Below are 14,258 nucleotides of genomic sequence, written 5' to 3' on the forward strand. Positions count from 1 at the left end.
TATGGTAAATTGATGTGTCCTAAAGTGGTAACTACCACTCAGCATCAGAATTTGGTGCCAGGCTGTAATGACTCCATGTTATTATTTCAAAAGAAGTCTGGAAATCAGATTCTTTTGCAAGAAAGGGAAGGAGGAAGGGGGAGGGGGGGAAGAATTATTTTTAAAGCCTCATGTAGGTTAAACAAAATACATCTGCAGACTACTCTGGGCCCACTGTCTGCCAAGTTGAAAAAAGAAAAAGAATACATTGCAGGGATGGGGGGGTAGATATTGGGAAGGAAGGGTGGGAATTGGTAGCGAGTGGGAAGGAATGGATGAGCTGAGATCACAATGTGGAAAACTCCCAAAGTCTGCGCTAGAAGACTGTGTTCTCAAAGGCCAGAAAGCTCACGCACGAAATCACCCAAAATGCTGAAGTTTGAAGCTCAGCTGGAGACAGTCCCGGGGGACGCAGCATTTTAGAGGAATGGGAGGACTCGATGGAAACAATAGCTCAGAAAGATTATTTTTCAAAAGTGTACGGATCAGAGACCAGGAAAGTTAGGGGCCACAGGGATCCAGCGGGAAGTAGCTTCTTTAAGATTCTTCAAAGGCAGTGACCTTAGCCCTTCAGAAAGGAAGCTGGCCCTCAGTTGTTAAAGCCCTCTCCCCTAGTTATTTTGGAAGGAAAAGGCTGCGTGCTTTAGATGGTTCATTCACTGGTACTTTAGGGAAATTATTCCCGTCAGCGGAAATGGGAATAGGGTGTTCAGAGATACGGCTAGAACCTCTGAGGACCCGGGGGCCACGCCTCCGGTTCCCCAGCGCTGTGGAGTCGCCCACGTGCTACCCCCGCCAGGCTAAGCGAGGCGCATCCCGCTGCCATGGCGACCGCCTCCTTGGAGACCGGGAGCAGAGGCTGCGGTCCCCGGGGGCGCCCGCAAAATCTCCCAACCCCCATGCCGTGTGCCTTTGTTCTGAAGCTTATCTGGGCTGGGCTGGGCTCTCGGGACGCGTCTCCAGTCCGCGCGGGCGCGCTTCCTCCGAGGCAGGGGATGCGGTAGAAAGGGAAAAGCAAAGCCCGGGGGTCGCAGAGCCGGGCAGATGGCTGCTTAGCTACTAGACAGCACTAGGGTGGGTCGTAATGGCTGATGGCGAGGACGTGGAAACTTGGAGGGAGAAAGGCCACCTTTGGGCGCTCCATCTAGCCGGCAGCCCCGCCTTACGGTCACCGGAGGGAGCAAAGCCCAGGGGAAGCCCCGCCCAAGTCGAGGCCAAAGTGGGAAGTACAAACCCCCACGCAGGGACGTGGGACAAAGGCGGAGTCTCTGAGGCGCCCCTCCTACCTAGCTCTCTCCCTCGGGTCGCTTTCTAGTTCCCGGCTACGACCGGCGGCTTGGCAGCCTGGCAGTCTTCATCGCGAGAACTCGCCGGGTCCTGGGGCAACCGCTTTATCATAGGGCGCAGGCGCAACGCCCCCTTCACGTGACACCGGTGGCTAATCGCTCGTTGGCGGTTCCCTGAAGCTAGTTCATTGGTCTGAAGCGGCCCTCGCCCCACCCACCAACCAGCCAATGGGCAGAGGCGGGGGCGTGCCGTGAGGCGGGCGGCAGTGGCGCGGAGCTCTCTTCCTCGTGCTCAGCGTTGTGGCCCGGCTGCAGCCGCCGCCTGCTGCTGTCGCCACCGCAGCCACCGCAGCCACCACCGCGGTTGTCCCTGCCTTGCCCATCCCAGAGGTGCACTTACAAGGTGAGACTGTTCCTCCTCTCACAGCCTCCGGGGTCCGCCCATCTTGCCGAGATTCCGCTCCCGGCAGGGTCCCTGTCCTAGACAGTTGGTGCCTGGACCCCGCTCGGGGTGATAGGAGGGGTGGGGCAGGGGGACTCCGCTGTCGGGGCCGGACCTGGAGGACTTCCCAATACCTGAATGGGGTGATGCTAGGTCTTCGGGTTGCGGGTGACCGTTAGCTGGTGGAGCAGGAATGTTTTCCGCGGGGCGCTGTCGCGGGGCACGAGTGACACAGTGAGGGCGGGGGCGTAATGGGGGGGGGGTTAGCATCGCTTTCGCTACCATCTCGTAGTTTGAGCTTGGGCGGGTAGCCAGTCTGAGCCTTCGGTGCTCTGAACCCTCGGGCAAGAGGGCGGTAATGTCTGGGAGTGCGGACTCCGGAGACTCCTGCGTCAGCCGAGGTGAGGACAAGGAGCACAGGCGATTATCTTCGTCAGAACCGCTGCCTTGATGCTCGGGAAGGATATGATGGGGTACGTTCAGCTGCATTTGTTTCCCAAGAAGATGAGAATGGTGTGGGGCTGAGGGTGCCACACCCACAGGGATGGCGATAAGAAAGGAAACAGAGTCCCACACTTGGTCCCCTAGCACCTTGGAGACTTAGTTTGGCCTCCCTGATATCATGTAGCTAGAGTGATTTGATTTAGATTTTGGATCAACGTTCCCAGGACCCTGTCAGACTGCAAAGGGCTTCTCAGCCTGTCTTTCCTGTTGAGTCTTGGCCTTGGGAAGTGGGGATAGGACATTATTCTACTCTAGGGAGCTGAGAAAGGCCAGAAGTATCTGTCATCCCCTGAATGCAGACTGGCCTCTGCTTCTTGGGTCTTTTAGGTCTCTAGGGCTAGGTCAGGGTGGGTCAGGCAGCCTGTAGACTAGAGGAGTCTCAGCACCCTCTAGCTGAGGGCAGGGGGAATGAAGAGAGAGAAAGCTGGGCAGGGGAGGGGAGCACTTGTCTGGGAAACAGGAAGGAGGGTGGGATGAGGGTGGGAGTCCCTTCCCAAATTCAACTCCTGCCTCACTGTGAGAGAAAACAAACAAAAAATCCTTACTTAACCCTCACATCTTTGGCCTTCTGGAGGGAGGAGGAAATGAAGTTAGGTCAAGGCCGAGCTGATGGCTTCCTCCAGCATTGCCTTGCTGTAATGTAAGTATGTGGCCCTGCTATGTGCTCAGTCCTGGGTCACGTTCTAGGAAGTAGGCATTCATTCATTGTTGCCCAATTTCAAGGCCTTATTGGGTGTTCAGTTTACAGACTTGAGCTTTAATGGGAAGCTACACTGAGTGCTTCAACCAGTACTGAGCCCCAGGATAGGTGTAGTGGAGGAAATGGTAGTAAGAGTGGAAGGTTGTCTGTCTCGCCTGGCACAGAGAAAGACCTTGGACCAGGTTGAGATTAGGGATTGAAGAGTTATTGAGAAATAAGGTCCTGAGAGATTGGGGACATACCCCTAGCCACACAGCAAAGATCTAGTTGGAGCTGGCCCTGTGATACCTGGGAGTTTGGGGGCTGCTTCTGGGGCAGGGAGGTTGCATGTATTGGGGACAAAAGGATGTTGGGTTCAGGAGCTCTACTTTGCTACCAATAGACTGGTATTTGGCCCTTTCTCCAGTTTGAAGCTTGGGCCATTGCATGGGACACCCTGAAGTGACAGCCAGCACTCTGTAGGGCAGAACTGGGTTCCTGAGTAACTGTCCAGCTGTCTGGTTACTTGCTAGTCCCTAGTAGCCTTAAAATAGCCTTTCTTTCCAAAACCAAGAAGGATCTGGGCTAGCACCTCTCTGTCCCCCTAATGGAAGTTTCCCCCGTTTGCCTGAGAACAACTGAAAGCCAAAGAAGCCCCAAAGGCCTTGTCCCAGCTTTTCAGTCCTTCCCATCCTGTGACTGTCCAGAGTCTTACCCCTGACTTGCTGACAGCACCCAAGGCAGAGGCTGGGTCATTTGTTTAGCCATGGAAGGAGGGCAAAGATACACATTGTTCACATCTTTCTGAGCTCCTGTGATTGTTGGGGAGGGGTGGATAGGGGGCTTTCCAGCTGTTTTCTTTCCATCCCTCCCTGGGGGCCTGACTGCCCTGGGAATAGAAGAAGGGAGGGGGGAGGTCCCCTTAACCCTTGAGCTGTTTTCCAAGAAGCTGAATTCCCTGGGGTCCTCTTGAAGGGCCATTCCTGGCTCCTCCAGGATTGACCTGAAGTGCCTCTCCTCCAAGTGCTTTTTTTTTTTTTTTCCCCTAGTGAAATTGCTATTGCTTTAAAAACCAGGCCTTTGGGGTTTTACAGAGGTCCAGGGTGGGTGCATTTTCACAGATCTTAGGCACAAAGCTGCACCATACCCTGGGAGGAAGAGGCCACTCCTTATTCCTGCCTATTAGAGAAGTGATAGGAATATCCCATGCAGCCAGAAAGGGCAGAACCTCAATTTAAACCTGGACTGCTGTCTCTAGGAGACTGTGTGTCTTAGACCATAGTGAGGAATTGGCACAGGAGGAGACTGGAGGCAGGGCTACCCTAGGGGTTGCAAGGTGGCCTAGCACTTCTCTGTGAACATGGCTGCATCAGGGGAGGTCTGTTGCCCTCATTTCCTGCTTCTAATGAGGAAATGGTGTGGATAAGAGTCTAGCTTCAAGGACAGCTGCTGGCAGGTTCTCTGTTGTGAAAGATGGTTTGGCTTTTCCAACCTTCTTTGGGCCCCTGAAGTCACTTGCCTCCCTGTTCTGTATTCTCACGGAGGGTTACAGGCAGTTGCTCATTGACTGTCATGAGTTCTGGCACTGATGATGTGGGTCCTGCCCTGAGCAGTCTTTCCATCTCAAGGTAGGCATGGGCAGGTAACCAGCCCACTGTGGCAAGGCCAGAGGAAGTCCAGGGGAGTGATGCCCTCAGGGTAGAGGTTTGCTCTGAGAGTTGAGAAGGGAGATACTGAGAGTTGCTGTCCCTGACCACACCATGTCTGCTTAGAGGGTCCAGCCAAGGCCTATACTTGGGCTCCCCTTAGAGATGTCATTCATTCATTCAACAAATATGAACTGAAGTCAGCAGCTCCCTGTCAGGTGCTGTGCTGGGGGCTCAGGACAAAACCATAGTCACTGCCCTTTTAAGGTGGAGAAGATAGGTAACATATGATCCCAGAAGTGAAAAGGGTGGGCCTGGCAAAAGGAGGCGGGGACCAGGCAGTGGGGTAGGGGAAGACAGGGAGGGGCCCTGCATATACTGGGTCTGTGTTTTGTGAAGAGGGCCTCTAGGAGCTTCTAATGAGCCATTGGTTAAGAGTTTTAGCAGGGTATTTGGGGGGCGGGGTAGGGGAGGCTTGTGGATATTGGGCTGTCACTACTTTATGGCTATAGAAGCATGGTTGGAGCAGCCTCTTTGAGGAAGGAAGGAGGCCTGGCACCATTGCATTTGGCTGTTTGTCACATGTTCTGAGTTATAGCTTTGGGGGTGGCTGGAGTAGGTGGGTTGGGACAGACTGCTTTCCAGGGCCAGGCTCCTTGGAGGAAAGCTGTCTCCAGAGCAGCCCTGGCTAGAGATGAGTAGGGTATAGTTTGCCTCCTTGCAAGTTAGGCCTGGGAGTTAGCCTCCAAGGAAGGGGCTTGTTGCTGCTCTGACCTACCTTGCATTCCACAGGCCTGAACCTTGCTTGCCCTTCCCTGCATCTCTAGGCCTCCTACCAGGGGACTCCTGGGACTCCAACACACAGCTTGGACCTGGGTGGACTTGTCTGGCTTAGCCCCAGAGGGATCTCAAAAGTCATGCCCTCAATAGGCCCAGCCCCTGACGTGAGGCCACCCCATGGTTTTTCTTCATTCTCTGGATTACCCAAGGTCATTCATGGGTCACTTGTCTCTCAGCACTTCAGTGTGTTTCTCTGAGAAAATAAAGCCGTATACTTCTTTATGGAGTACAATTCTGATATCTCGCCTAACAAAGTCATCTGTTTTCTTAGTGTCTTCTACTATCTTATTCACTTACATTCTCCACTTAGCCCCCAAATGAGGGAGTTAAAAGCCCCCTCCCCCATGTCCTTTTCTTTTTGTAGCTGATTTAGTGAAAAAACCAGGTCAGTTGTCCTGTAGATTTTTCTGTCCCTTAAGTGTGAGTTAATCTAGAACAGGGGTTGGCAAAACATTTCTATGAAGGGCTAGATGGTGAATATTTTAGACTTTGCGGCCATATGGTCTCTGTCACAACTGCTTGAAGTAGTTTTGTTTTAGTGCGAAAGCTGCCACAAACAATATGTAAATGAATGAGAACAGTTACATTCCAGTAAAACTTTATTTACAAAAGACAGGTGGTGGCCCAAGAGAATGTAACTTGCCAATTCCCTATCTAGAACAATCTTTCTGTTTCTTTTTTCTTGCACCTTGAAAAAAACAGGTCAGTCATCCTGTGGAATACTCGGCCTTCTGGGTTTGTCTCATTGTCTGCTCAGGGCATCGTTTAATTTGTTCTGTCCTCTGGTTTTTAGTAATTGAGGAGTTGGGGCTAGAGGCCCTATCAGATCCAGGTTAAGCATCTTTGGCAGGGATCCCTTGTCAGTGGTGCTGTGACTTTTGGCTGCCTCACATCAGGAGGCATCAGTGTGTCAAGGCCATCTGTCCTGTGGTTAGTGAGGGGGACAGATCCATGTGTGGTCTTGTGATGCCACATCCCCCTATTGCAAACTTGTGTTAATCCCCATTAACATTGGATCTACATTGGTGGCACTTGGGCATCTGTGTGTATCTACTTCCACCCGCCTTTCCTTGGTGGTTCAGCATCTTCTCACTGTTGTTGCCTCTGGCATTTGTTTCTTTAGGCGCTGCAGAATTACTTGACATTTGGTTGTTCCTTTGTTATTTATTAGTAAGGAATCTGTAGTGAAAAGGAGCTTTCCATTAACCACCAGGGCAGTTTGCTTACAAGAAAGGCTGAGGGACAGGTAGAATTATTTCTCTTTAAGGGGCACGCTGCCATCAGTGGTGATACATGAGGGTTTGTGTTTGTTTTGCTTTCCTTGTTCTTCTTTTTTTGTAATCTCTGTGAATGCTCTGATTTTACGTATTCCATCTGTTTCCATCAGTTGTGCTTCTTATTCTTTTTGATGCTTAGATAGGACCAGCTCAGCCCATCAGAGGTATCCTTAGGACACCTCACACTTGCTTCTGCACTGAGACAGCCTTTGATGAGCTGAGCCAGTGCAGGGTCTGGATGGTGGGTTCAGATGGGGTAACATCCTCTCCATGGGCCTCTGTTCTGTATGTGGCTCTGACTGACCACTAGGGGGAAAGCTCTAAGGATAGAGTTATCTCTTGTGGTCCCCTATTCTTTCCTATCTCCAAGCATGCTGTTGACTGACCAGCACACAGCTGCACTGAGTTTGTGACCTGAATAATATGTATGACCCCCTGGGTCTACCTTCAGGGTCAGCAATGCCAGAACTGGCCCCTAAAAATTAATAAAGTTCCCTTTCTCTCCAGGCTGTTTCCTGCCAGTCTCAGGTGGGTTGGGCACTTGACCTATGTTGGCACTTTGGCACCAGAAACTTAGCATTTGCTGGCAGGGCCCTGGGTTCAGTAGGGGGTCAGGAAGGGGTGAGGGCTCTTGATGTCTGTGGTCAGTGGCTGAAGGGGTCAGGCAGACCCCTGTGCAAGGGGATGCAGGCCCCATTTGGGCTGCTGAAAGCAGCAGCAGTTTGAGTCTTTCCTAAGCAAAGCCCTCTGCTCTCTCCCAGTCATGGGCTCATGGATGATCCTGACCACTGCCCTCTCCATCCCCCATCCTTCAGGTTCCTGCTTGTGTCCCTGGAGCATGGGAGGCTGCTGAGCTGGAGCGGAGGTATACAGCAGGAGCTGTGTGTTTCACTCGGTGGCAGGGAGGGCGTCCATGGCTGCAGCCAATAAGGGTGAGTGTCCTCCTGGCCTGTGGGTGTGCATGAGCTTTTAGATGGGCCCTGGGGTACGGGGCATTTTTGCTTGGGGGGCCTGCTTCAGCTGTGTGTGTGTGTTTGTATGCATGGTGTATGAATTCCAAACATGTGAGTTCTGTGTGCCTGGTCCTGCGGGTCACCCAAGCCCTAGCAGAGGCCCCTGCTAGTTCCTTGGTTTGCTGTTTTCTGGAGGTGTGTGCTCCTATGTCTTGTGTGAGATACCCTATTGTGCTGCTAGTGGTCCAGCAACATGCAGGGCTTGTGTAAGTACTGAAACTGGGGAGATGGGCAGGGCCACAGCAGGCCATTTGGATTTCACTGAATCCAGAGGGCTGTTGGAGAGTTTTAGGCAAGGGAGTTCTGGTAAAATCTTATAATCAGGTTAATGAAGTGCAACAAGGACTGTGGATGTACCAGGCTGGCCCCCAGGGCTTTTGCTGAATGTCAAAGAACCCAGGCCAAGGCCGGCCCAGGCCTTCCCATCAAAAGGACTCCAGATAGGTTTTTGGGGAGGCCTAGGGCTGAAGTGTCAGAGAGGACTGGATTCATGCTCTTGGGGTCCCTCAGCCTGAGTGACCATTCAGACTAGCCACTTGGCTCCCCACCACTCTTCTCCTCTCAATCCCCTGATCTTTCAGGCCTCAGAGAACCAGACCCAGCTCAGGGACAGCCAAGGGCCTTGATGGGGGCTAAGCAGAGAGGAAAGGGCATGGGGAGGACGAGGAGGCTCCCCAGCTTCTTTCTTCTTGAACCTGCCAGTGATCAGTGAGCATTAGTGACAGCTGCAGTCTCTCCTAAGTGGATGGAGTATGGTTTTTAACCCTCTTCATTTCTCCCACCTCCAAGAAGGGCACCTCCTTCTATCTCTGGCCCCCAGGTTGGCTGAGGTCATCACAGGGAGTAGACTGGGGCCTCATGTACTGACAGACCTGTGAGAGAAGATGCCAGGGTTGGGGAGCTTGGCACTGTGAAGGAGAGTATGGGGCCAGGTGTGCCGAGACCTGGGCCAAGCCCTACAATGCTGTGTCTTCCTGTCTCTGGTGCCAGCCTCCTCCCTTCCAAGTAAGGGGGAGTCATTTCAGCCAGTCCTGAGGGGTCCCATGACCATGTTGTGGGGATGACTTTTGTGGGACGACTGGGCAGGTAGGAGTGAGGTAGATAACCTCAAGCTTCTTGATTACCAGTGGACTTAGTCCTGAAATTGGCCTGGCCAAGTGGGTGCTGGGTGATGTCAAGGGAAGTCCGGGGATGGGGAAGGAATAAGGGGAACATAGTTTTCTGGGGGTAGGAGAACGTAGCCACCCCTGGATTCTTCTCTCACTCTTCTTAGGCAATAAGCCCAGAGTCCGGAGTATCCGCTTTGCAGCAGGCCATGATGCCGAAGGCTCCCAGAGCCATGTCCACTTTGATGAGAAGCTACATGACTCAGTGGTCATGGTCACCCAGGAGGGTGACAGCAGCTTTCTGGTCAAGGTATGTTCATATTTCTCCCAGAATCAGCTTTACCTCCTCTCTGGCTCTACCTGGCTTTCTGGGACTGTCTTTCCTCTTTCCTCAGTGGCATTCACAGGCATGTCTTTGCCCCTCCTTGAGCCTTGGTTTCCCATCTATAAAATGGTGGTGGTGGTGGTGGTCAATGAGATGAATGTATCACCAGGTGAGTAGAGCTGGTGTCATTGGCCTTACCCAGCCAGTAGCAGTGGAAGGCTGGTGTCAAGGCAGCTGTAGTGCGACAAGCCTGGATTCAGGTCTAGGCCTGCCATTCTGGCTCTATGACCTGCCTAAGCAGGTCATCTTCATTTGTTTTCTCTCCAGTGGAGACAATTCACACCTTATAGAGTTGGTGAGAATGGAAGATGTAGGTATGTGATGCAGATATATGGTGATAACAAAGTGTGACTTTTTACCATGTTTTGGGCTCTTTGTAATGGTATTGATTACTCCATTTTTTTTTTCTTTTTACCCCTGGGGATGGCTCCTAGGGCTTTGTGCATGCTAAACATACACTCTATTACTGAACTACATATCCTGCTTCATCCCACATTTTCTACTTGGTAGAGTACCCCTTTCTCATGGCCATACCTCACACATGACTCCTCCAACTGCCAGGAGAAAAATAGGTCCCCTATTCACTTGGAAAGGCAGGAGAGAGTCTCTTCAGGGGCCAGATTGAGGCCTTCAGGTTGGTCAATAAGCCCAGGATCCAGAGTTGAGTAGAAATGCCCTGTGGTGGGGGGCAGAGGTTTGGTTCCCTGGAGACTGCCCTGAAAAGGGGCTTGCTGCTCTTTTCAGAAGGGGCCCAGGTTTGTATCCATTTCTGTCTAACCCTAATGTCTTCCTTCTTTCTCCTACAGCTGACAGTTTTCCCCTGGGGAAAAAAAGGAACGAACTAAGCTTAAAAATCAAAAAACATCAACAACGATGAGAAAAAAAAAAAACCTAGTTAAAAAAACCCAGTTCCCTTCCCTCATTGCAAAATCCATTCACATCTATGAGAAAAATATAAGGGGCTAGGGATATAGCTCAGCAGAAGAGCACTTGTCTAGTGTGCATGAGACACTGAGTTCACTCCCCAGCACTGCAAAAAATAAAAAGAAATTTAAAAGTAGCCACAGTTATATTGTCCAGAAATAACCATGGTTAATATTTGGATATCTATCAGTCCAGGTTTCATTTTTTAAGCTTTGTTTTTTTTTTTTAAAACAAAAAAAAAACTGGCATCACAGTGGACAGGGTATATTATATTTGCTTGCTTTTCTTGTGAACTGGCTCCTGCCTGTATCAGGAAATAATCTTCCATGAGATTTTATACCTGCCTGGTGTTTCATCATGTGTATCATCACTGATTTTGCTGCTTCCCTGTGCCTAGGTGCTACAGTTGTTTCTTTTCCTGTTATAAATAGGGTATCAATGACTATTGTTTTGCCTATCTCTGAGCATTTCTCCTGGAAAATTCTGCAAGTGGTGCAGCTGGATCACAGAGTCACAGCAAGCAGGTACAGCCAGAAAGGCTTCTTGAGAAGTATGCCCACTACCAGCAGAGTGTGAGGGGATCACCTGGATTGAGCTTTATCATGTGGGTGATGTAAGGCTGGTCCCATTGAAAGGCTAAAAGCTCCACACAACCATTTCCAAACTGCCCTGTATAACTGTGACCAGGATTCTCTGCCCACATGAGCTGGGGGTACTGCATCCCTCCTGTGTTTACTGGACTGGCACTTCCATCGGCTACTGTGCCCAACTGCCACTCTGGCTTGTAATTCTTCACATCACCGAGTTTCCAAGGATGGCATCTGTCCCAAAGGGACAGTTTTGGTTGCCAAGCACTATGTATAAACAATGGATATTCAAGCAGGTGTGATGGCCCATACCTGTCATTCCATACAAGTAGGAGGCTGAGGCAGGAGGATTGCAAGTTGGAAGCCAGCCTCAGTACCTTATCAAGGTCCTAAGTAACTTGGTGAAACTCTGTCTCAAAATAAAAAATAAAAAGTGCCAGGAATGTATTTCAGTGGTAGAGCACCTCTGGGTTTAATTCTTGGTACTAAACAACAACAAATTCCATGGGCCATGAATAGGGGCCTCTGAGTGAGCAGGTGGGTGTATCTGATGCCAGCGAGACAGGCAGAAGTCAGGTCTGTGGGCCAGCTGTGGACTTACACAGCTGGTCTGGAGTTCATTTTGGGTTTTAATTGGTGCTGTGGATCAAATCCAAAGCCTCACACATGCTAGGCATGAACTAACACTGAACTATACCCCTACTCTGTGGTGTCTACTTACCTAATTTCATTCTATCCCTCATCCACACTGTTTTGTGTTACCTGGTGTCTCCTTATTAGGGATTGGAGGACCCTGGGCTACTGGTTCTGAATAGGTGCTGGTAGTAGTGGGGACAGGTGGATGGTCTGTGTTGTGGGACTTGGAGCCTCCATATGGCTCAAAGTAGTGGCTAGTGCCTTATGTGCCAATGCTCTTACGTGCAAGAGTGGCCAAGAGATCTAGGGAAGACTTTTCCCTGGTCACATAATATCATTTTCTGACTTCAATCTTCTTTATAAAATAGGCCACTAAGGAATGTGGGGTCCTTGACAGATGATGAGGATTGTGCTGGCCTTTAGGGGAAGGGATTCTGCCAGAGGGACTGAAGCCACTGGACTAGGGGTCTAGCTAAAGTGATGGAAGGAGTTAGGCTTCCAGAGAAGCAGGTGTTGTGGTCCACAAGGATCATAGGCAGCATGGCCTGGATGGACTCTTAGGGAATCAGTAACTGGAGGTGCCTGTCTTCTCACCCCTTTCTGCTGCAGGTTGGCTTCCTGAAGATCCTGCACAGGTATGAGATTACCTTCACTCTGCCCCCAGTGCGCAGGCTGAGCAAGGATATACGGGAGGCACCTGTTCCCAGCCTTCACCTCAAGCTCCTCAGCGTCATGCCCATCCCTGAAGGTGTGTCCCTTCCTGGGGTTCTGGAGGCCTGCCCTCCTCCAGTAGGTCCCAGATGTGAGTGAGAGTGAGAATATGGGGTACTTCAAGTCAGTGACACATACTTCTTAAGAGCTTGCAGTGATAACTTGGTAGTTCGCATGTCCCAAGCCTCCCTTCTTTGACTGAAGCCAATGAATTCACACTGCAGGCCTGCATCTGCCCATTGCCTGATGGTTTCCTTAGTGGGGAAGTTATCAAGATGGGAACCACTGGCTTTGGGCCTCCAACCCTCCCTCCTGCCTGCCCTCGAGAAAAATATGCTGGAGACGCAGAACTTTGTGTGGCCAACTTCTAGCACCTACCAGCCCCAGGCTCTGGGTTTCACACTGCTTCTCCCAACCCTGCTGGCCTCAGGCCCTGCTCCACCCGCTACCTTCAGCTTGGAAGAGGCTAGGGTGTCAGTTTTTCCATGTACTGCCCATAGACCCCAGCTTCAGTGTCATGTCCCCCTTTCTCTACCTTTTCATGACCTTGTCCTCCAGTGGACTCCAAGCAACATACCTTAGGCATTTGCCTTGCTCTTGCCACAGCCTGCTCACATTCCACCCTGTCTGCCTCCCTTGTTCTCCATCACCCCCTCACTGCCTGCCTTTGTGTTGAATACACAGGTCCTTCTTTTGGAAGCCTGAGTTTGAGTTTGCCTCACCTTGAGAGCCATGCTGGGGATGGCCTGCAGGCCAGAGGCACATTGAGCTCATTGAAGAAAGGGAAGCTTCCTAGGCCTCTAGGCACATCTTACCAATAGGGATGTGTGTCTGGGCTCTGAAGGGGCCATTCTTGCCCCATTCTCTGGGAGGCTTAGCATGTCATGTGATGGGTGATAGCCATATGTGTTGGGGACAGGATTGGGAAGCTGTGGGAGGTGTTGATGGCACACCTGTCCCCTGTCTCTGGGCAGGTTACAGCATCAAGTGCGAGTACTCTGCACACAAGGAGGGCGTCCTCAAAGAGGAGATGCTCCTAGCCTGCGAGGGTGGCACTGGTGCCTGTGTGCGGGTGACGGTACAGGCACGTGTCATGGGTGAGTGTGAGGCATAGATCTGGCTGGAAGGGAGCAGATGCAAGATTGGCCTCGGGGATCCTTATCCAATGGGGTCCCAACTTTTTAGCCCAGGTCCTCCCAGTGGCCCCCACTACCTGATCTCTAGGGGAGAGAGGACCCTTTGGGGTGGGGCCAGGGCACAGTGGACACACCAGCTTGCATGCCTGCTTTGCAGACCGACACCACGGCACACCCATGCTACTGGACGGTGTCAAGTGTGTGGGTGCAGAGCTGGAGTACGACTCTGAGCATAGTGACTGGCATGGCTTCGACTGAGGCCCGCACCCGGCCGACCTGTCTTGGGGCCCCTCAGCCTTAAACCCCACCTGGTCTCCCAACATGCTGCGTGATGATGTGGCTTCCTCACCCCATCCCCAGGTGGGCGAAGGGGTGGTGTTGGGGCCTCGCCCACACCTTTCACCTCTGCCTTCATTCTGCCACTACCCTGCCTCTCCTGTGTTCTATTCTCCCACTTCCTCCTCTCCGTGTGCCTCAGTCTCCTGCCAGAAGAAATGGGTTGAGCCCCCAAGGAGGCTATCTAAGGAGGGGAAGGGGAGATTCTGGGGTGGGTTCTACCCACTCTCCATCCCAAGCCATGTGGGCTCCAGTCAGGGTCTGGGAGAGGACTGAGTGGCTCTGTGATGCCAACACCCCATTACTGCTGCTGCTGCCTGGATGCCTCAGCCACCTCTCCCACCCCTGCCTCTTCCCCACTGCTACCCATGTGAGTAGGAGGGAGGCGCAGTTCCCAGCTCCTACCCCTCAGGTCTGAGTTACTTGGTTTTTAAATGACTGGTTGGGTTAGAACCCATAAGAAATAAAAACTTAAATGGATACATGGCCATGGGTTTTTTTGTTCTCTCTGGTCTCAAGATTGTCTAATACCTCACAGATGGGCCAGGCAAGGACTTGGGTAACTCATCCTTTCAGGAGGCAAGAACAGCCAGTGGTAATGTAGCACCTTGGCCTCAGAAGAGCTGTGCACAGGTGGTGGCATTTTAGGCCTGGGGCTAACTGGGGATGGGTATCTGCCCTGGCCAGGGAGAGGTCTTTAGGAGTGGGGAA

The 14,258-nt window shown here is 51.7% G+C and overlaps 1 protein-coding gene across 2 annotated transcripts; it reads left to right on the top strand.

The window, feature by feature from the left end:
• The first annotated feature begins 1,556 nt into the window (after nucleotides 1-1,556).
• On the top strand, nucleotides 1,557-14,027 carry Adissp (adipose secreted signaling protein). Of its 2 annotated transcripts, XM_078051491.1 has the most exons (6): nucleotides 1,557-1,728; nucleotides 7,529-7,645; nucleotides 9,000-9,142; nucleotides 11,974-12,112; nucleotides 13,050-13,172; nucleotides 13,369-14,027. In XM_078051491.1, the coding sequence occupies exons 2-6, from the start codon at nucleotides 7,627-7,629 to the stop codon at nucleotides 13,467-13,469; spliced, it is 525 nt and encodes a 174-aa protein (XP_077907617.1). In that variant the 5' UTR covers nucleotides 1,557-1,728; nucleotides 7,529-7,626; the 3' UTR covers nucleotides 13,470-14,027. The 2 variants fall into 2 exon arrangements, with proteins under 2 accessions (XP_077907617.1, XP_077907618.1); XM_078051492.1 differs by lacking the exon at nucleotides 7,529-7,645.
• The last annotated feature ends 231 nt before the right edge of the window (nucleotides 14,028-14,258 follow it).

The sequence above is a fragment of the Ictidomys tridecemlineatus genome, chromosome 5, assembly GCF_052094955.1.
Source record: "Ictidomys tridecemlineatus isolate mIctTri1 chromosome 5, mIctTri1.hap1, whole genome shotgun sequence".
NCBI classification, from domain to species: domain Eukaryota; kingdom Metazoa; phylum Chordata; class Mammalia; order Rodentia; family Sciuridae; genus Ictidomys; species Ictidomys tridecemlineatus.